Source organism: Sorex araneus, chromosome 5, assembly GCF_027595985.1.
Source record: "Sorex araneus isolate mSorAra2 chromosome 5, mSorAra2.pri, whole genome shotgun sequence".
Classification (NCBI taxonomy): Eukaryota; Metazoa; Chordata; class Mammalia; order Eulipotyphla; family Soricidae; genus Sorex; species Sorex araneus.
In genome coordinates, this window is record NC_073306.1 from 104,436,262 (window position 1) to 104,457,930 (window position 21,669).

The following is a 21,669-nucleotide window of genomic DNA, read 5'->3' on the forward strand; positions in this document are numbered from 1 at the left end:
TGGCCAATTGTTTTTTTTATTTTTGAAGGAAAGCATTTTGGGTTTTGTTCTTTTTTTCTTTGAGGGGAGGGGGATGGCCATACACAGTGGTGCTCATTGGCTATTCCTGGCTGTGTACTCAGAGGTCATGCCTGCCAACGCTCAGGAACCATACGCAGTGCCAGAGATGGAATGGGGCCAGCAATATGCAAGGCAAGCTCCTTACTTCCCGTACTGTCTCTCCAGCCATCCCTTTAATTATCTTTAACACTGCATTTGTATGCGCAACTTTCTCACAGTAAGATATTCTTTGAGGTTGTTGGCAGTGATACCCAGGAAACTAAAGGTGAACCATGTTGCTATGAATTCAGAGTCTGAAAGTATAACTCCCAAATATGTGAGTCCTGGGGAACTAGGTACATAGAGATTGAAGACTTTCTCAAAGGGAGGCAGTGAGAAAAGAAATACCCCAAAGTTGAGGAAACCCAAATCAATCCTCGTTTCCCATGATACATGCCTCATGTAAAAAAAAAAAAAAATTCTATTTTCATCCACGGTCTCTATTCACTTTGGACTGAACTTCAGCTAGCTTATTTTTAAGCACGCTTCTAACTTGGCACATCTCTGGGAAAAATCCTATAACTGAGCCATCTGGGTTGGATAAAACAGGGAGTTTTTCTATTTGATTTCTCACATTTTGTTCCTCTTTGTTTTTAATGGAGAAAAATCATTGTGAAGTAACCAAATTATTGCATAATAATATTAATGAAGCAGGAATATATTCCAACTCTATACTATTTCTAAAGAATTCTATACTAGAAGGTCACTGTTGCCTCTGAAATGCAGTGCAGAATGAATATGGTATGAATTGACTTTAGTGAATAACTAAGTAATAATGGTCAGAAAATAAAGTTCTCTGGGTGGTCTGAAATTCAGCAGTGTTTATTTCTTTACAGACTCAGCAAAGATTTTTTTTTCTACTGAAGCATATTTTAGCATTTTGTGCTTTGGATTTATTTACTTATTGTGGTTACAATAGGAGTCATTGGGCATATGTAGTTTTTCATTTTTTTTTCTTAAAGACCCGCATTAATTGCTTTAGGATTTAAATAATCTAAAGTCAAGAGACTTTGAGGGTTTAATCCCTGATGCTCTGAAAACAACTTTGACAAAAAAAAAACAATTTTATGTTACAAACTACCTTTGTAGTCCAGGGTTACTTGAATCATTTTGACTTACATCAGCTCAGATGTAAGCACTCGAGAAAAAGCTTTCCATTGTGCTTGCTTACCAGGCACAAGGCACTGGTTCCTGGGAATATGATGATGAGCAAGACAGTTTCAGTCCCTATCTGTTGCTGTCATCAAAGGGAGAGGCAACTGTTAATACAAACCATTATACAGATATACCACAAGAGAAAATAACAGCACACAGAGATTATGTGTGACCTTGGGTGACTGGAGTCATTAGGGAAGACCTTCCTTTGTTTCATCTGTTTATTTTGCTTTTTGGGTCACACCCGGTGATGCACAGGCGTTACTCTTGGCTCTCCACTCAGGAATTACTTCTGGTTGGTGCTCCGGGACCACATGGGATGCTGGGAATTGAACCCGGGTTGGCCTCGTGCAAGGCAAACACCCTACCCACTGTGCTATCACGTTAGCCCCAAGACCTTCTTTTGGAAGTGAAGACATCATGCAAGACAATAGAATAACTGATACGGACCTGAGAGATGATACAGGTGGTCAGATCCTTGCCTTGCAGACAGGCACTGCATATCGTACCCAGGTGGCCTCCCAAGCACCCTGAGTGGTCAGTCACTCCTGAACACAGAGCAGGAGGAGTCCCTGAGAACTCTGGTTGTAGCCCCCAAACTATAATAGTAACAATTCATTATATGACATATAATAAAATACTAGTAGTTATATATTGATTCAAACATTGTGCTAAATGCCACCTAGTCTTATCTTTTTTTATGTTTTCTGGTGATCTCATATGAAAATTGAGAGGGGGAGAAGTTACACAAAACTTGACTGTAGGGTTTATGACTATGTCAAAGGAATTTTTGTATAATATGCCCTAGTTTTTTTCTCACAGTAAGATATTTACCACATTTTTCTTTTCATCATGCTACAGTAATTCATAGTAATCAACATATTATTGATTAGAAATTAACGTATTTTTGCTATAGTAATAAAGTTATAGTAATTAACATTGCTAATATCATAGCTGTTATACTAGCACACTGGTCATAGCATAGCAAGAATAAATTTTTTAAATTATAATTAATACACCATACCAACTGTTATCCTTAACTCGTATAGATCAGTAACATCATATCCTCCACAGGACATGTTACTCCCCTTTGTATTCAGGACCTGTGCATTGTTCTCTACTCCAGTGATAATAATTATCAGGATTATCTTCTCAGGGTTGTTTTGTTTCATCTGGGGGAGGACACAGCTGGCAGTGTCTGTGGCTACTCTGGCTTGATGCTCAGGTCTTGCTCCTGGAAGTGCTGAGAAAACCCTGTGATGAACCAAACACAGGCTTCCACATGCAAACATGCACTCCAATCCTTTGAGTCATTTCTTCAGCTCATTTGCTTTCATTATTTGGACTATAATATAAGTCAGTTTTATAAAATGTTTGCCTCTCTGCAAATCATAAAGCATAAAACTTATTAAAAAGTGTTTAAAGAGTATGAAAAAAGCCTACTTTTCTTTTGGCACCCAGGATAAGTAAATACATACCTATTTCATGGAGTATGACTTTTTGCTAATAAATTTCGATTATGGATACATTAGTTTTACAGTATTCACTCAGGCTTCAAATATTCACAATTCCTTTGAGAAAATAAAAGTGAGAATACTATCACATGATTGAGTTTCTGCAATGGTAAGGCATTTTAAAAGCCTTGTGAATTTTAGGTAAAAATAAAACAAGTTCTATTGTGTTAAAGTAGGATAATCTGATCCATGTACTATGTAAACAAGAATGTAATGTTAGATACCAGGGCTATATATTAACAGATAACGCCATTGTCTTCAAAGGAACTTGACTAATTATGAAAGTATATTTTCTTGGAAAATAAATTTATCTTGATATTTAAGTTACTCTGATCCCATGTGAAAAGTCCTTTATTTGTAAACATTTTCATGTAAAATATCCATCTTTCCCTGTCATAAAATCTACAGAAACTAAAATGATCCAAGATTTTAAAATAGTGTTATTTTGGGGCTGGAGTGATAGCATAGCAGGTAGGGCGTTTGCCTTGCAACGGCCGACCCGGGTTCGATTCCCAGCAACCCATATGGTCCCCTGAGCACTGCCAGGGGTAATTCCTGAGTGCAGAGCCAGGAGTGACCCCTGTGCATCACCGGGTGTGACCCAAAAAGCAAAAAATATATATGGTGTCATTTCATTGTTACCTCTTTCTGTTTGGACGGGGTGCGGTGCTTGGGGACCCTCACTCAGCAGTTCTCAGAACTAATTCCTTGCTCTGTGCTCAGTAATCAAAGATAATTTTGTAGTGCTCACGACCATATGTAGTGTGGGCTAAAAGAGGGATCTTCAGGTATCTCTTAGGCTCTCCATTGTGACTGCTTTCAAAGAAGTTAGGAACAAATAATTGGGAGGGAATGAAAATTATTCTTATTTATGTTAGCCCCGTTTTTGGTTCTCTTTGAGAGGTGGCAGGAGGGTCACACCTGGTGATACTGAGGGCTTATTCCTGGCTCTTTGCTCAGGGATCACTCCTAGAGTGGTTTGGGGGACCATCGGGGGTGTCCTGGATCCTGGTCAAACCCAGGTCAGCCAGATGTACAGCAAACACCCTGCCCGCTGTACTATCACTCCGACACAAGTTTCTGATTATTGTAACAATTACTTTTAACATCAGTTTTGTACCAGCTATTGGGTATTTAAGTATTCTCTTTTGTTTGGGTTTGGTTTGGTTTTGGTATCGGGCCACACCTGGTGGCACTCATGGGTCACTCCTGGCAGTGCTTGGGGGGCCATATGGGATGCAGGGGATCGAACCCAGACCAGCCATGTCACAAGGCAAATGCCCTAGCTGCTGTACTATTGCTCTGGTCTCTTACATATATATTGGTAAAGAAAACAGCAAAGTAAGCAAAATAGGCCAATGAAAATTTTTACTTTCTTATAATGTCCCTTGAGACCTGTAATTAATTTTATTCTTTTTTTTTTTTTTTTTTTTGCTTTTTGGGTCACATCCGGTGATGCACAGGGGTTACTCCTGGCTCTGCACTCAGGAATTACTCCTGGCGGTGCTCAGGGGACCATATAGGATGCTGGGAATTGAACCCGGGTCGGCCGCGTGCAAGGCAAACGCCCTACCTGCTGTGCTATCACTCCAGTCCCTAGTCTTTCGTTATCTTAACCTCTTGTTCAGAGTACATCTAAACCTTGTACATATTTCCAACAAGTTTATTTACAGATTTCATGGTATATCCCAAGAGAAAGAAATTGTCACTGAAGTCAGATCTCTTGTCAGTGCAGATGATAGCTAACAATTTCATGCGGGTCGAACCCGTATTTGCCATCATACCACAGTGTTAACATCTATGGAAGCAAATAGCAGCATGGCTGAGATCTACCTAATTTTTATAAAATAGTACAGGCTGGAGCAATAGCACAACAGGTAGGGCATTTGCCTTGCACACTTGTCGACCCGGGTTCGATTCTTCCAGCCCTCTCGGAGAGCACGGCAAGCTACCGAGAGTATCTCGCCCGTATGGCAGGCAGAGCCTGGCAAGCTACCTGTGGCATATTCGATACGCCAAAAACAGTAACAAGTCTCACAATGAAGATGTTACTGGTGCCCGCTCGAGCAAATCGTTGAGCAATGGGATGACAGTGACAGTGACAGTATAGGTAACATAGCTACAATAGTGTTAACACTTATGGTAGTATACAATGTTACTGCACCCCATCACCACCAAAGTGCCCAATAGCCTCCACTAATGTCAACTCCAGCCCATCTTTTTATTGCCACCTATCTCTTCTTTCACTGCTTGGTAATCTAAGATTTGTATGCCAAGACCTAGTGTTTGTCATTGTTCATATTGTCTATTTCTTTATTTGGCCCCTAATTCTTTCTTTGTCTTGGGATCACACCCAGAGATGCTTAGGGGTTAGTCCTGGCTCTACACTTAGGAATTACTCCTGGTGGTGCTTGAAGGACCATGTGGTGTGCCAGGGACCAAACCCTGGTTGGGTGCATGCCAGGCAAATGCCGTACCCACTGTACTATCTCGCCAGCTCCTACCCCTATTCTTACCCATTGCTGTGATGGCCTTGGGCCTTGCTCTCTTCTCTCCTCTCCCGGGAAGATTAGGGCAGTAACTGTCACGCTAGCAGACTAGCCTGTTTCAGAATGGGGGGTGGGGGGTGGAAAACGGGCTGGAGTGATGGTACAGCCAGTAAGGCGTTTGCCTTGCATGCGGTAGACCCGGGTTCGATCCCCGGCATCCCTGTGGTCCCCCAGCACCGCCAGGAGTAATTCCTGAGTGCAGAGCCAGAAGTAAGCCCTGAGCATCGCTGGGTATGACCCCAAAAGAAAAAAAAGAAGACCAAAGGAAAACAGAAATCTCTATCTTTCTCCAGTGTGTTTTTCTTTTTTAAACATTTAATTCTCCCTGCCTTCCCTTTCCTTTGTTGTTTCAAAGGTCACACACAGCTGTGGTGTTCATACCCATTTGGTTGTCCTGTGTTTGAGATCACACTTGTGTGGCACCGGGGATTACAACAGCCACGCTAGTGGTTGCAGCAGGGATGTGGGGTGGAGTAGGCATCAAACTCAGGTTTATGCCCAGAAGCCAGGTGCTCTGCCGCTGAGTCAGTATTCCCCAGGTTCCACGTGGCAGTTTTTCTTAAGTGCTGATTTCAGCAAGGAATTCTTATGCAACCACTTGAGTAACACAGAGGCCCTGCCCTTCTTCAGCACACAGGGTTGCTCTGCTCCCTGAACCCCCGAACTGTAGGAAAAAGGGAGAGTCTATGGAAGAGACATACCCACTCTTTTTGGGGGAGGGGGAAAGGGCTGAGGAGAGTGGGGGAATTGGGGCCACACCTGGCAACACTTGGGCTTACTCCTGGTCTCTGCTCAAGGATCACTCCTGGCAGGCTCGGGACCAGATGGGATGCTGAGGGTTGAACCCCCATCAGCCACTTGCAAGGCAAACGTTGTCCTATCACTCCAGCCCCACTCCCCTTCTAATCAGAGAAACAGGACACCTGAGCACACTTGGCCCTCACAGGGTGGCTGAGTTACAAAGCCTCATCTGGGCAGCTTTCCGATCACAACTGTCATTGTGCTTTTTTATGGACAGCAAACTGTCCCCTCTGTCCTCTCTTGTTTTACTATATCAGACTTCATTGCAGCCCCTCTGCTCCAACACCCAGAGCAGCGGGGGTCATCAATGTCCACATAATCTATCCCATCCATACTGGAGACAACTCTTTTCAACATACGTACAGACAACTTACTGCTTTTCTCAGATCTGCTCTTCTTTCTCCCATCCTTGGTTTTAAAAGATTACTGCCCCCTCGGGCTTGGGAGCCCGTGGCAAGGGCTAGATGACTGCTCTTCGCATGTTTCATCCTAGCACCAAATGGTCTCCTGCACCAAGTTGGGGGTGGCCCTAAGCACCACTAGAAGTGGCCCAGAAATGAGAACAAAGTGCCCCTTCCCGCATGTGTTGAACAGTAAAGATAGAGGCTCCGCCCACGGCCACATCAACCCTCTTCCATACAGATACTTGTTTCTAAGGAAATTTCATCCCTACTTTTCTCTTGTTTGTTTTGTTTGGGAGATTGGGCTTTAGGGGGTGGGGGGGTTCTGGGGGGCCGGGAGCTATGCCTGGCTGTACTCTTGGTTTACTCCTGGGTTTATACTCAGGGATCACTCCTGGTGATATTTAGTACCATCTTTGCTCCTTTTAACAAAAAACACAAAAGCAGGTCTGTGAACCAGAGACATAGTACAGAGATTAAGGCACTTATTTTGCATGTTTCAATCTCCTGTACCACATATGATTCCCTAAAAACCACCGGGAGAAATCCCTGAGTGCAGAGCCAGGAGTGAGCCCCACGCTACTGTAAGTATGGCCCCAAAGCCTAAAACCCAGAAATCAAGCAAACAAATAAAGAAAGAACCCAGGACTCTTAAAGACAAGTTTCTACTTATTTGCCATGTGTTTACCTACAATCCACTATCTGGCCTTTTGTAGTTCTTACAAAAAGAAATATTCCAAATTGTGTCCAGTCCCTATGTTTATATTACACATTTTTAACATAGTTATTGAGCACTTTCTGTGCCTACCACAGAGGATGCAGTAGTGAATAAAATAAAATTTCTGTCCTCTTGGTTTCTAGTAGGGAAAGGTTTGGGGACAGAGGGGCAAAGAGTAAATATTTATTAGCTGTTTCTCTCACATGGGATGTGTGCTAAAGAGAAACATAAAACCTAATAAGGGAAACTGGAAGATGCTGATTGGAGGGAGCCGCACGTGGAGTTTGTGCTATTTTGGGGGGGCTCCCTGTAGTTCTTTGCCTAGGGTCACTTTCAGCTCAGGTAACATGGTGCTGGCAGTCAGTCCCTGCCCTGCCTCATGCAGAGCACGCCAACTCCCCACCCCCAACCCCTACCCCCAACCCTCCCCCCCACCACACACACACAGTCCTTTGAATTATCTCTTTGGGCCAAATGTACTGAATTTTTAATTTGGAGGATGAATGCCACACCCAGCTGTGCTCAGGCCTTACTTCTGACTCCACGCTCAGGAATCACTCCTGGCATTGCTCTGAGGACCATATGTGGATCCAGTGATTGAACCTGTAGGGTCTTTGTCCTGTACTATCTCTCTGACCCCAAGATTCTACTTTATTTTTTAAATTATTTTGAGGCCTCCCCAGCAGAACTCAGTGGGCATGGAGTACCTAGCACCTCTCCCAGTGATGCCCAACTAAGTGATATGGTCCTGACAGTTCACTGCCTTGAGAGATGGTGCTGGAGGATCAACCGGTCATGTAGCCAGGCTCTGGGGACCGTGCAGTGCCAGGAACCAAACCTATTGCTTTGAACTATCTCCTTGGCCTCCAGTATTGATATTTGTAACTCGGTTACAAATAGCCAAAAAGAGCTTCTCTGATAAATGTCTAAGCAGAGATAAGAAATAAGTGAAATAAGCTATCTACGTGGATGACTTGAGAATGAGCATTGCAAGCAAGAAAACTGCAAGTACAAAGAAATCGAGGCAGGAACAACTGACACAGGAAAGAAACAGTAAAAGGAAGGGTATAGCTGAGCAGAATGGGATATCTAAGAGTAACAAATGAGACCAGAGAGTAGAAGAAATTGGGACCAGATCCACTGAGTCTTGCACAACAGGCAAGAATTATAGTGAGGGCAAACAGGAGTTTGAGCAGAGGAATGACCTAATTTGAGTTCTCTACTAAGAAGTTCTGGTTCTGTGGCTAGAGCGATAGCACAGCAGGTAGGGTGTTTGCCTTGCACGCAGTCAACCCGGGTTCGATTCCCAGCATCCCATATGGTCCCCTGAGCACCTCCAAGAGTAATTCCTGAGTGCAGAGCCAGGAGTAACTCCTGTGCATCGCCAGGTGTGACCCAAAAATCGAAAAAAAAAAAAGTTCTGGTTCTGTCACGATCACGATAGCCCATTAAACACCGATTTCTCGGGTGGGCCCAGTAACATCTCATTTCATCCTTTCCCTGAGATCTTAGAAGTCCATCTGGACTTGGCCCTCCCAACGATGTTGCACTGGGGGCTGTTCAGGGTCACAGGAAAGAGATCCAGCTTGTTACTGGATTTTGCATATGAATACACCATGGGAAGCTTGCAAGGCTGTCCCATGTGGGCAGGAAACTCTCAGAAGACTGCCAATTTCTCCCAAAGGGAGAAGCAGGCTAAAGCTATCTCGCGGCCCGCTTGTGGCCGGCCGCACGCTTCTGAGAGCTTGCTTTTAAGTCTTTGGATGTTGACCGTTGATGGGATTACACACACCTGGGTTCCTCTTGCAGTACCTTCATGCATGAGGCCTCTCCTGTGTAGAGAGGAGCCTCCAGCATGGCTGCAGCTAGGTTCTGGTGGTCTTCGGCCGCCAGGAGCTCTGCTTGGGATGGGGAGGGAAGCTGGAGCCCATCCCTTCCGAGGGGCCCCGGGGAAGACAGCCGGGCATACAGGCAAGAGACTCTCTGGTTCTGTATACTAGATAAATCCAGGAAAGCATAATGGTCAAATGGGATTCTATCAAAACAATCCCCACAAGAGATGATGATCGCCATCTGGGCTGCAGAGGTATCTGTGGAAGCAAAACTAAGTGGTGAGAAATGACTTTGATTCTGGGTTATGTTTATTGGGGTTTTTGTTTGTTTGTTTGGGTCACATCTGGTAATGCTCAAGAGTCACTCTTGGCTCTGCATTCAGGAATTACTCCCAGTGGTGCTCAGAGGACCATATGGGATGCCACTAATCAAACCTGGGTTAGCCACTGCAAGGCCACTGCCCTGCCCAAATTCTGGGTATGTCTTAAGGAACTAACAGACTAAGGGACACTTGAATCTCCCATTTACCCCTGTCAGTGGAGTTTACTCCATTTCTCTTTACTTACTCCATTTCTCTTTACTAATGACCCATTGAGTTGGTTCTTTAACTATACATAATCTCTGGAGCCCCTTTTGTTTGATTTTAACCTGAGAGGCTCCTACAGAAGATCAGAAGGCAAGAGGAGAATGAGGTTATAGCACTGTTCTCCTGATTCCCACCCTGCTACCACCACAATTGGCTGTGAGTGTCCATCTGAAATGATTATTTCCCCTCCAGTTACCCGATGTGCATCCCCGGAATCCTTTCCCTCGCCTCCCTCCTTCATATCTCAGGGCAAGGCCAGTTCCTGCTGTTGTTAGCTCCAGGGTATGCCTCTATCCTTTATTGGTTTTCCTGAACCTTGTCCACAACTTGACAAATATTCTTTTATAAGCTTTCCTCAAATGTTTTGCAATATCTACTCATACTAGGAGCTGGGTGTCTAATAGAGCAAAAGAGCAGAACATTTTTTTTTTACCACAGCAATTTTTCATTTCTCTTCCCGGTAAAATGTTAAATCCTTGAGGATAGATGCTGTCACGGTCCTGTTTCTAATCCTGTCATATCAAGTAGGTAGGATTTACTACAGCATTGTCGATGTATTTCATGTGCAGTGATGCCACCTGAGTCCATAAGAATCATGTTATGTTTTATATGAGAGAGGAATCAAAATTTCAGTGTGTATTGTATGCATGTGTGTAAGGCCCCACGCTTGGTACTTGGAATTTTCACTTTGTTGGATAATTCAATTCCCTGGTTTACAGAGTTGGTTTTGTTGGTTTGGATAGTTTTTTGGACCACCCCTTGGCAAGAGGTCACGGCTGCTCATGGCTTCATGCTGAGTGTGTGTGTGTGTGTGTGTGTGTGTGTGTGTGTGTGTGTGTGTGTGTGTGTGTGTGCGCGCGCGGATAGAGGAGGAGAGGGGGAGTTGCTCTTAAAAGTGTTCTGGGGTCACATCGTGATCAGACCATCCTCTCCATTCCTTTCAGCCATCTCCCTGGCCCTCAAAGAGAGTTGAAAGAAAACAGCTTTCTTGTTACTGAACAGTCTTCAGAAACCCAGAATCTAAACAACCATTTGTGGTTATTGCAAGTTGTTTTAGAACTGTAAAGAGGTACTGTTTGTTCCTGCTTTCCCCAGAACATACTTTGGACTCGGTGGGTGTGTCTCCCAAGCAGTGCTCAGGAGGTGTCAGGACCACTCCCCATGACACAGGGCTCCCAGTGATACCTGGCTGTACATGGGGCCACTAGAACCATACTGCAGAGATCAGAGGACACTACAGTATTGGTAATTCAATCCAGGGCTTCTGCATGCTAGGCATGCACTCCAGCCCTGGCCCCCCAAAACATAACACTTGATCTCTGAAGATGACACCAGTAGCCTTTTATTTTATTTATTTATTTATTTATTTATTTGCTTTTTGGGTCACACCTGGCGATGCACAGGGGTTACTCCTGGCTTTGCACTCAGGAATTACCCCTGGCCATGCTTAGGGGACCATATGGGATGCTGGGATTTGAACCCGGGTCGGCCGCGTGCAAGGCAAACGCCCTACCCGCTGTGCTATCTCTCCAGCCCACACAGTAGCCTTTTAGAATAAAATAAGAATGTGGTAAAATACTAAATTACAGAAACCCAAAACTGAGAGGCCGCTAAGTGTGGTCACTCGACCTCATACCTCTTCATCCTCAGCAATGGAAAACAAATTATCTAATGCTTCCTTTTCAGCAGGTCTGACTTTAGGGGAGAGACTCTCCAAACAATAATAGTGAGTTTTGTTGAAATATTGTATGCAATCAAAGTGAAAGTAAAGTGAAATTTATTAGTTACACAGGCAGGGGGGGGGCTAAGGGTGGGGGGGCTAGGGGCGTGGGGGGGTTTGGGGTGTGAGGGGGCGGGGTGGAGCTATACTGGGATTCTTGGTGGTGGAATATGAGCACTGGTGAAGGGATGGGTATTCGAGCATTGTATAACTGAGATTTAAACCTGAAAACTTTGTAACTTTCCACATGGTGACTCAATGAAAAATTAAAAAATAATAATAATAAAACAAAAACAAAAACAAAATAAATGTTAGGTATTCACAATGACAAGCTATAAAAAAAAAATAAGAATGTGGATCGGGGCTGGAGCAATAGCACAGCGGGTAGGGCGTTTGCCTTGCACTCGGCTGACCCGGGTTCGATTCCCAGCATCCCATATGGTCCCTGAGCACCGCCAGGGGTGATTCCTGAGTGCAGAGCCAGGAGTAACCTCTGTGCATCGCTAGGTGTGACCCAAAAAGAAAAAAAAAAAAGAATGTGGATCATCAAAGTGACCAAATTTACGTGTATGACACTTGGGGGAGAGGGGGAGAAAGGGGGATACACCAGGTGGTACTTAGGGACAACTCCTGGCTCTGTGCTTAAGGATGACCCTTAGTGGTACTGTAGGGACCACTGAAGTGATCGGGGCTGTAGCTGCATGCATGCCAAGAACCTTACCTTTAGTACTACCTCTCCAGCAACTTGCATTATACCTTTTTTTTTAGCTTTTTGGGTCACACCTGGCGATGCTCAGGAATTTCTCTTAGCTCTGCACTTAGAAACCACTCCTGGTGGTGCTCGGGGGGCCATATGGAATGCCAGGGGTTGAACCCAGGTCGGCCGTGGACAAGACGAATACCCTACCCGCTGTACTCCGGCTCTGCATTATACTTAATCACAGTTGCTTTGTTGTATTTGGTTATGGACAGACAGAAGATTAACAATATGATAATTTTCTTACCCTATTTTTGGTTTTAGGGCTGTATTTTGTCATTAGTGTTTTCATTGCTCTGGAGGGTATCAAGGAAAAAAGAAAACTTCATCTTCATATACTAATAGTCTTGGTTTTTAATAGTCTTGGTTATTAATAAAGTCGAGTAGAGGTGAAGGAGACCTAACAGTGATAGTTTTCAAGGGAGGCTACACATCCCATCAATTTTTAAAAGCATCCTTGTTGCAAGTCACAGTGTTTTTATTTTATGACAGGTCTCTCTTTCTCTCTTTCTCTCTTTCTCTCTCTCTCTCTCTCTCTCTCTCTCTTCTCTCTCTCTCAATTACTCTCTGTTATTATTTTTGGGCAAAACCGTAAATGGTAGGTTCAGTGGGCTGGACATACAAATTCTAATAAAAGTTTTGCTGAGTAATCATTTGGTGTAAAATACTAACTAAATAGAAGTAGAAAGCAATATTTTCTCTTCTCAAGGTTAAGTTTCTTGTTCCTACAAGTAACACACTCATTGAATTCATTTAACTATGCCTGAAGTCAGCCTTTTTTAACTTCTATATTTCTGATAAAGAGAACAAAGGAAGCCATATGTTTTGAAGAGCAAGCTGTCAAAGAAATTATTCATTAAAGATAAAATTATGGGGGCTGGAGCAATAACACAGCGAGTAGGGCGTTTGCCTTGCACGCGGCCGACCCGGGTTCGATCCCCAGCATCTCATATGGTCCCCTGAGCACCACCAGGAGGAATTCCTGAGTGCAAAGCCAGGAGTAACCCCTGTGCATCGCTGGGTGTGATCCGAAAAGGAAAAAAAAAAGAAGATAAAATTGTGGAATTTTACTTGTGTTTAATTTAATCAATACCCTAGGAATTTTCCAGAAACATCCTAGTAAGGGGATAGTTGGTTGTTTTTTTAACTAAAAAAGCATGCTCTCCTTTTTTCTTCTTTTTAAAATTTTTCTAACATTCCTTGTGTTCTCACAACCTAAAATATTTTCAGAAATTAGCATTACTTATCTTTAAGATGCTCATTTGAGAGTTTAACATGAATTTGAATACGTGTCCAAAATCTAAATGCAAGCATGTGACTTACAACGAGGATCCTTTAGAAACTGATGGGATGTGGGGCTGGAGTGATAGCACAGCGGGTAGGGCGTTTGCCTTGCACGCGGCCAACCCGGGTTCAAATCCCAGCATCCCATATGGTCCCCTGAGCACCGCCAGGGGTGATTCCTGAGTGCATGAGCCAGGAGTGACCCCTGTGCATTGCTGGGTGTGACCCAAAAAGCAAAAAAAAAAAAAAAAAAAGGAAAGAAACTGATGGGATATAAAGCAGCTCTAATTTGCTTGAGAACTAGTCGGTTATTATTTGTACGGTCCCCTTCATCTCTACTCGATTTTATTAATAGATAAACCAAGATGGTACAGTATAAAGTTATAATTTTGGCCATTTGGAAGATCATAACCATACAATGATTCTTGTGAAAAATGAACGACACTGACATAAATAGTTTTATTTTTCTGAAAATTACCTGAGCTTGGGGCTGGAGTGATAGTACAGTGGGTAGGGTGTTTGCCTTGCATAGGGCTGGCCCGGGTTCAAATCCCAGCATCCCATATGGTCCCCTGAGCACCGCCAGGGGTGATTCCTGAGTGCATGAGCCAGGAGTGACCCCTGTGCATTGCTGGGTGTGACCCAAAAAGCAAAAAAAAAAAAAAAAAAGAAACTGATGGGATGTAAAGCAGCTCTAATTTGCTTGAGAACTAGTCGGTTATTATTTGTACAGTCCCCTTCCAGGAGAGACCCCTGAGCACCGTGGGGTGTGACCCAAAAAGAAAAAAAAATTGCTGAGCTTTCCAAGAGTGAAACAATTTAAGGAGCCTCTTTCCTGGGAAAGAAGGTGATAATGTTTACACTGAAATTCTTGTGCTGAGTACAGGAGAGGGAGGGAGAATCAGGAAATCTCCAAGATCTGACAGGACTGGTCGGCTGGCAGTGAGACCTGCCTCTTTAAGTCAAGGTAGACTGTGCCTCCTTCAGTCACTTCCAGCTTAGTGACCCCGTGAACTTTATTTTAGGCCACAATAAAATGAAAGGAATGTTTTTCTGCTCTACCCCATGGAGAGCTAGGGTTTCTTGTCCTCTCCTCAAGAGCCCTATGGTGAGTGGAGGAAGCCAATCAGAGTGGTTTCTCTTGTAATGATCTCAGTTTTTTCCAGTGAAGAGTTCAAAACAACTTGATTACCTCCAAGATTCCATCTGGCTCCATAAAAGTGCGTTTCTTTTTCTGTTCATTTTATTTCTCTCCATTTCTTTTTAGGGACGGGGATAATATTGTTGACACAATTGGAAGGTCAAAGTACTAAATTAATGTTTGGATTTGAAAAGTGTAAGTGTGCATCTGAGCTCAGGATGATTCTGAAAAAAAAAAAAAAAAAAACGGGGGAGGGCAGAGAGAAAACATGCAAAGACTTTTTAACCTTGGGGGAAAAAATCTGCAACCTGGGCCACATGCTTGGAACTGGCAGCTCTGAGACATTTAAGAGAACTCATGAAAGTGAAAAGCTAGAGAGAACATTTAATCTTTTAAAATTAGAGACAATCTTACTAATCAGTTTCTGTATTTCAAACGCAGACCAATTATTTGCTTCGGGAAATTTTTTAATTCCAGATTTTCTACAAGGAAATAGTATTCATGGGTCCTAAGACATTGCTTCTCAACTTTTTCATGACTCTTTTTAATTGATTTGTTTACATACATTAAAAGCTACTCGAGAGATTCCAGCCTGATGTAGGACAAGTAAAAGACACTAGACACTCCTCCCTCTGAGTTTTGAACTGAATAATCAACACAGTGAAATATAGGCCTTGGAAATGGGTCAGACAGCCCAACCGGAGGAGATGCGCCTTTGCGAGGAGAAGCAAGCGAGATTCGGGAGAGAGTAGGCAAAACTATAAATAGAATCCCCCAGCAGGCCTCCCCCACACGCACGGGTGAGAGGGAGGGAGGCTGACTCAGAGCAAAACAGAGAGGCTATTGTCCCGGGAGCGGCAGGATGCTGGGGAGCAGATCAACTGCAGACAGCTGGCGGGACTGGAAGGGCTGCGCCTCTGCTGAGGGCCGTGCCTGCGGCAGAGAGATGTTTCCTGTGACAGCCTGTGTGTTCCCGGCTCGGGCGGAGACTGACAGTTAACCTGTGGGTCAGCAGTTGTGAGCTTGTTGGGACAGGAATGAGCTTGCTTGGACCCCGTAAGAGAGGCTGCGAACTGAACCGGGACCATGTTGAGTTTCTGTGGTGTGGACGAGCCCAAAGCTCCAGAATTAAATGTTGTTAAGTCAGGGGCATTTTTTAAAATTACTGTTCATGACACGACTGGATTTTGATAATCACCTGCGCTGCTTCCCACCTGTGAACCCTATGTAGCCTACAGACCTGGACCTCAGACCAAGCGGGAAGGAGTGGGGGGAGGGGAGAGAGAGAGAGAACCTGTACCTCAGACTAGGCCAAGAGGGGGTGGTGTGTGTGTGTGTGTGTGTGTGTGTGTGTGTGTGTGTGTGTGTGTGTGTGTGTGTGTGTGTGTGTGTGTGTGTGTGTGAGAGAGACCCTCAGAAGAGTTAGGCCAAGGAGTGTGTGTGTGTGTGTGTGTGACCCTCGGAAGAGTTAGGTAGCAGAACCTGTACCTCAGACTAGGCCAATGGGGGTGTGTGTCTGTGTGTCTGTGTGTGTGTGTGTGTGAGACCCTCAGAAGAGTTAGGCCAAGGGGTATGTGTGTGTGTGTGTGTGACCCTCGGAAGAGTTAGGTAGCAGAACCTGTACCTCAGACTAGGCCAAGGGGTGTGTGGGGGTGGGGGACCAGACTAAAGGGGAGAGGGAGATTAGCAATTTTGCTTGTCTCTCTCCCACACATCCCTTGGCAAGCTTGAAGGCATGGTTCCTCCAGCAGTAACCCCGTTCCTCTACTGCCTCGACCCCTACCTTCTGTTGGCAGTATACTACCAATCTCTAAACAGGTGCAGAAGTATCGGTATATAAAGCAATCACCACTGCAGGATTCTGGGATTGCATCCTGCAGCCTACAAATCTGATTCAAGTTCTGCACAACTCCCTCTACACAATAGCTGATTTACAATACTAACAAGATCAGGAAACAGGAATTTGCCACAAATGATGAAGCAAAACAAAAACCCAGGGTGTGGGGGTGGGGGTGGGGTTTCGAGTTCAGATGAGTGGAACTGAGTAGCCTGCCTGAAAGAGTTTGCGGCAGCTGTTGTGCTGTTTGTTAGCATAAACAGTGTTAAATGAAATCGGAAAAGTAATGGACAGACACTATAAAATTTTATAACAAGGACGGGAAAACCCTCAAACAAATATTGGATTTTAAAAACATAGGTGAACTTAAGACTACAGCAGAGGGTCTTGAGAGAAACTCCGAAGAAACAGTCAGATGGGAGACCAGATTAGTACACCTGCAGGGCCCTGTGAGGCCCTGGTTCAATTCCAAAAATGAAAAAATAAAAGAAACAGTTCAATAGAGATGGTGAATAGGAAAATGTGGTGGATGGCACGTAAATAACTAAAGATACTATATGATTCAGTATATATGTATGTATGTATATATGTTCCATATGTATATATATATATATTTGTCATTAGGATAAGAATAAGGAGGAAGTGATTATTCCTGGACCTCACATTCAGCAGCTCCTCATGTTTTTTTACTATCATAGTGTAATGGTTAATAATAATTCCAGAGTTAGCCAGCTTGAATTCATATGCTAGCTAAATGAACAAGGCATTTCATTTCTCTGCCCCCATTTCTTTTTAATGGGAATAATTGTGCTTCCTACCATGTAATGTTGTGAGTAATAAGTGAATTAATATATACAATACACTTAGTTCAGCTCCTACCCAGTATAATTTTGTACATTAGGTAGAATATTGAACAGAAAAGAGAAAAGAAGAGCAAACACTGTGGTTTTAGCATGGTGAATCATTTTTTGTGTTTTAATTTGATAGTTTTAAATTATTTTATTATGATAATTTAGGTAACATGTAACAGTAGTATGAACATTTATGATCTTGATATATATACACACGTTACTAGACCTCATCACTACCAAAGTGCCTAAGACCTTCCACCAATGATCTGATATCATTTCTAGTCCACCTCATCTTCCCCTCACGCTCCCTTCCCCCAATTCAGTAATCTCAGTTTTGTAACCCAAGGCCAAGGTTTGTTCTTTTTTGATACTGTCCATGTCCATGTTTTATTTCTCTGCATACCACAGATGAGCAAGGTCATTCAGTATTTATTCTTCTCCATCTTAGTTATTTTGCTTAATATGATATATCCTTGGACTGGAGCGATAGCACAGTGGGTAGGGCATTTGCCTTGCACGCAGCAGACCCGGGTTCGATTCCTCCATCCCTCTCGGAGAGCTGGCAAGCTACCAAGAGTATCCCGCCTGCACGGCAGAGCCTGACAAGCTACCTGTGGCTTATTCGATATGCCAAAAACAGTAACAAGTCTCACAATGGAGACGTTACTGGTGCCCGCTCGAGCAAATCGATGAGCAACAGGATGACAATGACAGTGATACAGTGATATATCCTTCTTTCCCATACAAGATGCAGCGAACTGGAAGCTTCCTCATTTCTTATAGCTGCAGTATATTTCGCTGTGTATATATTGTATATATATATATATATATATATATATATATATATATGGTTTTTGGGTCACACCTGGCGATGCACAGGGGTTACTCCTGGCTCTGCACTCAGGAGTTACTCCTGGCGGTGCTCAGGGGACCATATGGGATGCTGGGATTTGAACCCGGGTCGGCCATGTGCAAGGCAAACGCCCTACCCGCTGTGCTATCACTCCAGCCCCTGTATATATATCTTACAACTCCCACCCTCCGTCCCTTTTTTTAAGGCACAGGCTACCCCTGCTCTATGCTCAGGAGTCAGTACTAGTGGGTGCTTAGGGGACCACGTGGTATCAGAGCGCTCCAACCCCCAAAACCAAAAGTAAACCATTTTTTTAAAACGAAGAAAATTGTCTCATTCAGTGAAACGGATTGGTAGATAAAACACCAAAGTCTCAGTGTCCTCTTAGGATGCTCCACACCAGGCAAGAGGTTAAACTGTCCTGATTAGTTCGTTCAAGCTAGTATAACAAACACATTGTAGATTTGGGTATTTTATAGACAACAGATATGTCTGGAGGCTGGGAAATTCAAGATTAAGGCGTGAGGTCTACTCCCTATTGCATAGATGGCACAGTGAAGGGGGAAACATCTCTCGGGAGTCCTTTTGGAGGACATTAATCCAGTTCATGAGGGCTCTACCCTCATGACTCGATCCCTTACTGAAGACCCTGCCTCCTCATACACATTTGAAGTTAGGATTTCAACACTTGAATTTGAAAACACAAAACCTTCGGTCTAATGCAAGCACCGCTGGAGGAGAAGAAATAGGAATGTACAAGCAGCTGTAGCTTTATGCATCTGGAAAGAGGAAGATGACATTAATATTACACTTTCTTTTTCTTTTGGTTGTATTTCAGGGGTTGAGGGTTGGTTTGGGGACCACACACAACCGTGTTTAGGGCTGCTTAGGGATCACTACTGGCAGTGTTCGGGATCAAACTAGGGCATTCTGCGTACAACACACGTGCGCAACCTGCTGGGCTGTCTCTCCAGCCTGGTACTCTCAGACCAAGTGACTGGTACTATAGTTGCTAAAACCCAGAATCATTCTTGGATAAATGTTCTAATTGTGTCTATGATTGAGATATGGGGCTTAAAATATAAATATGTAACCAGTATTAAATGTGGTCATATCATTTCTTGTTAATAACCAATAGTAATCACAAAGAAGCATGTAGATAAATATATTAGCTTTTTCTTTCTTTTTTTTTTCAGTATAACTAGAGCTGTGTACATGGAAGGCAAGTGCTCTACTGCTCAGCCCAAGAATAATATATTTTAATGAATTTTGCCGCAGTTAATGAAATACAGCCATAAGCCATGGAGCTCCGCAATAGAGTACTTGCCTGTGAGACTTTGGATTCTATCCCCAAAATGCATCTTATTTTAAAATATATTTATATTTCTACATTTTATATATACATACATATGTATTCCTACATCATATATGTGCAGTTGCATATACATTATATCTATATGTATGCATGTGTATATATTCATTTCCCCTTTTGGGGTCACACGCAGAGGTGCTCAGGGATGACCCTTGTAAAACACATACTGCAGCCCTTTGAGCTGTCTGCCCGGTCCATACTCCTACATTTTTTGGGGGGAGGGGTCACACCTGGCGATGCTCAGGGGTTATTCCTGGCTCATGCACTCAGGAATTACTCCTGGCAGTGCTCAGGGGACTATATGGGATGCTGGGAATCGAATTTGGATCAGCTGCATGCAAGGCAAACACCCTACCCCACTATGTTATCACTCTAACCCCACTCCTACATTATTTTTGATCAGGCTTGGAGTTGTTATATTTCATTCTTGTTGTCTAAGATATATGATACAGTAATTATAAGGAACTCAAGCATAAACACCTCTGAGAATTAAACCTTCATCTTCTGCATTTGATATAACATGCTATTTGTTTCTAGAAATATATATATAAAATAATGGTAGTCTATTATTTTATAAATATTTTTATTATTTTCAGGTTCGATGGATGATGTACTGGATTGTCTTTGCTCTCTACACTGTGGTTGAAACAATAGCAGATCTAACAGTTGCTTGGTAAGTTCTAGTACCAAGAAAGGGCCAGACTTATTATCAAATATCCAGAGCTCTTCCCCTGTTTTGGCTATTAACTGAGTGAATTTGATCAAGTAACCTAAGGAGCCAGTGTCTCATTTTCTTCTACTAGTTTCCCCAGAACAGCATTACTTTCCTTATAGTTTCCCTTAAGTAAAGAGAACTCATCTTAGGCTGGAGAGATTGTACAGAGCGGGGAGCACTTGGTTTGCATACATCCCACCCAGGTTTGATCCCCATATGGCCCTGTAGTTCCACCAGGAATGACCACTGAGCACTGAGCCAGGCTTAAGGCAAATTTGAGTGTGAGCCAAAACCGAAAAACCAACCAAACAAAAAAGATAACACATCCTTGTCCCCATATGCCACCCCCTGCCCGCCTCCCAAACACCTCCTATTATCTTTGGATAAAGACACGTAGTGTCTTTATCCTTTTTTCTACACTGATCATTTCTGTATTGCTCTTTAAATGACTTCTTTGAAGCCCACAGCATCTGGTTCTAACATACCATCCCCTTCCTTAAAACTCTCCCCTATAGACCCTTCTACACTGCTGGTGGGAATGCCGGCTAGTTCAGCCCTTTTGGAAAACAGTATGGACGATTCTCAAAAAACTAGAGGTTGACCTCCCATTTGACCCAGCAATACCACTGCTGGGAATATATCCCAGAAAAGCCAAAAAGTATAGTCGAAGTGACATATGCACTTATATGTTCACCGCAGCACGGTTTACAATAGCCAGAATCTGGAAAAAACCCGAGTGCCCTAGAACAGATGACTGGTTGAAGAAACTCTGATACATCTATACAATGGAATACTATGCAGCTGTTAGAAAAAATGAGGTCATGACGTTTGCATATAAGTGGATCAACATGGAAAGTATCATGCTAAGTGAAATGAGTCAGAAAGAGAGAGACAGACATAGAAAGATTGCACTCATCTGTGGAATATAGAATAATAGACTATAAGACTAACGCCCAAGAATAGTAGAAATAAGTACCAGGAGATTGTCTCCATGGCTTGGAGGCTGGTCTCTCATTCTGGGTAACTCAGGGAAGGGACCACCAAGTAAAATGTGGTTGGAGGTCATGTGGGGGAAAGATGATGCGGGCCGAATACAGACTAGAGACTGAACACAATGGCCACTCAACACCTTTATTGCAAACCACAACACCTAATCAGAGAGAGAGAACAAAAGGGAATTCCCTGCCATAGTGGCAGGGTGGGGTGGGGGGAGACGGGACTGGGGAGGGGGGGAGGGATGTTGGGTTTACTGGTGGTGGAGAATGGGCACTGGTGAAGGGATGGGCTATCGAACTTTGTATGGGGGAAACATGAGCACAAAGATGTATGGATCTGTAACTGTACCCTCATGATGACTCTCTAATTAAAAATAAACTAATAAAAAAAATTTCTTTATAATAAAAAAAAAACTCTCCCCTATAAACATTCAGACTGGCAACAACCATTCGCGTATTCCTGCTCATTGCCACCCTCAGCAGCTTTC

General features: G+C 43.4%; 1 protein-coding gene across 1 annotated transcript in view; it reads left to right on the plus strand.

Annotated features, from left to right (window-relative positions):
- The window catches only part of REEP3 (receptor accessory protein 3), a 110,366-nt gene that overhangs the window by 62,512 nt on the left and 26,185 nt on the right, over positions 1-21,669 (plus strand). Inside the window, exon 3 of the mRNA XM_055138892.1 lies at positions 20,068-20,144. Within this exon, the coding sequence (XP_054994867.1) occupies positions 20,068-20,144 (77 nt within the window). The remainder of the gene's footprint in view (positions 1-20,067; positions 20,145-21,669) is intronic.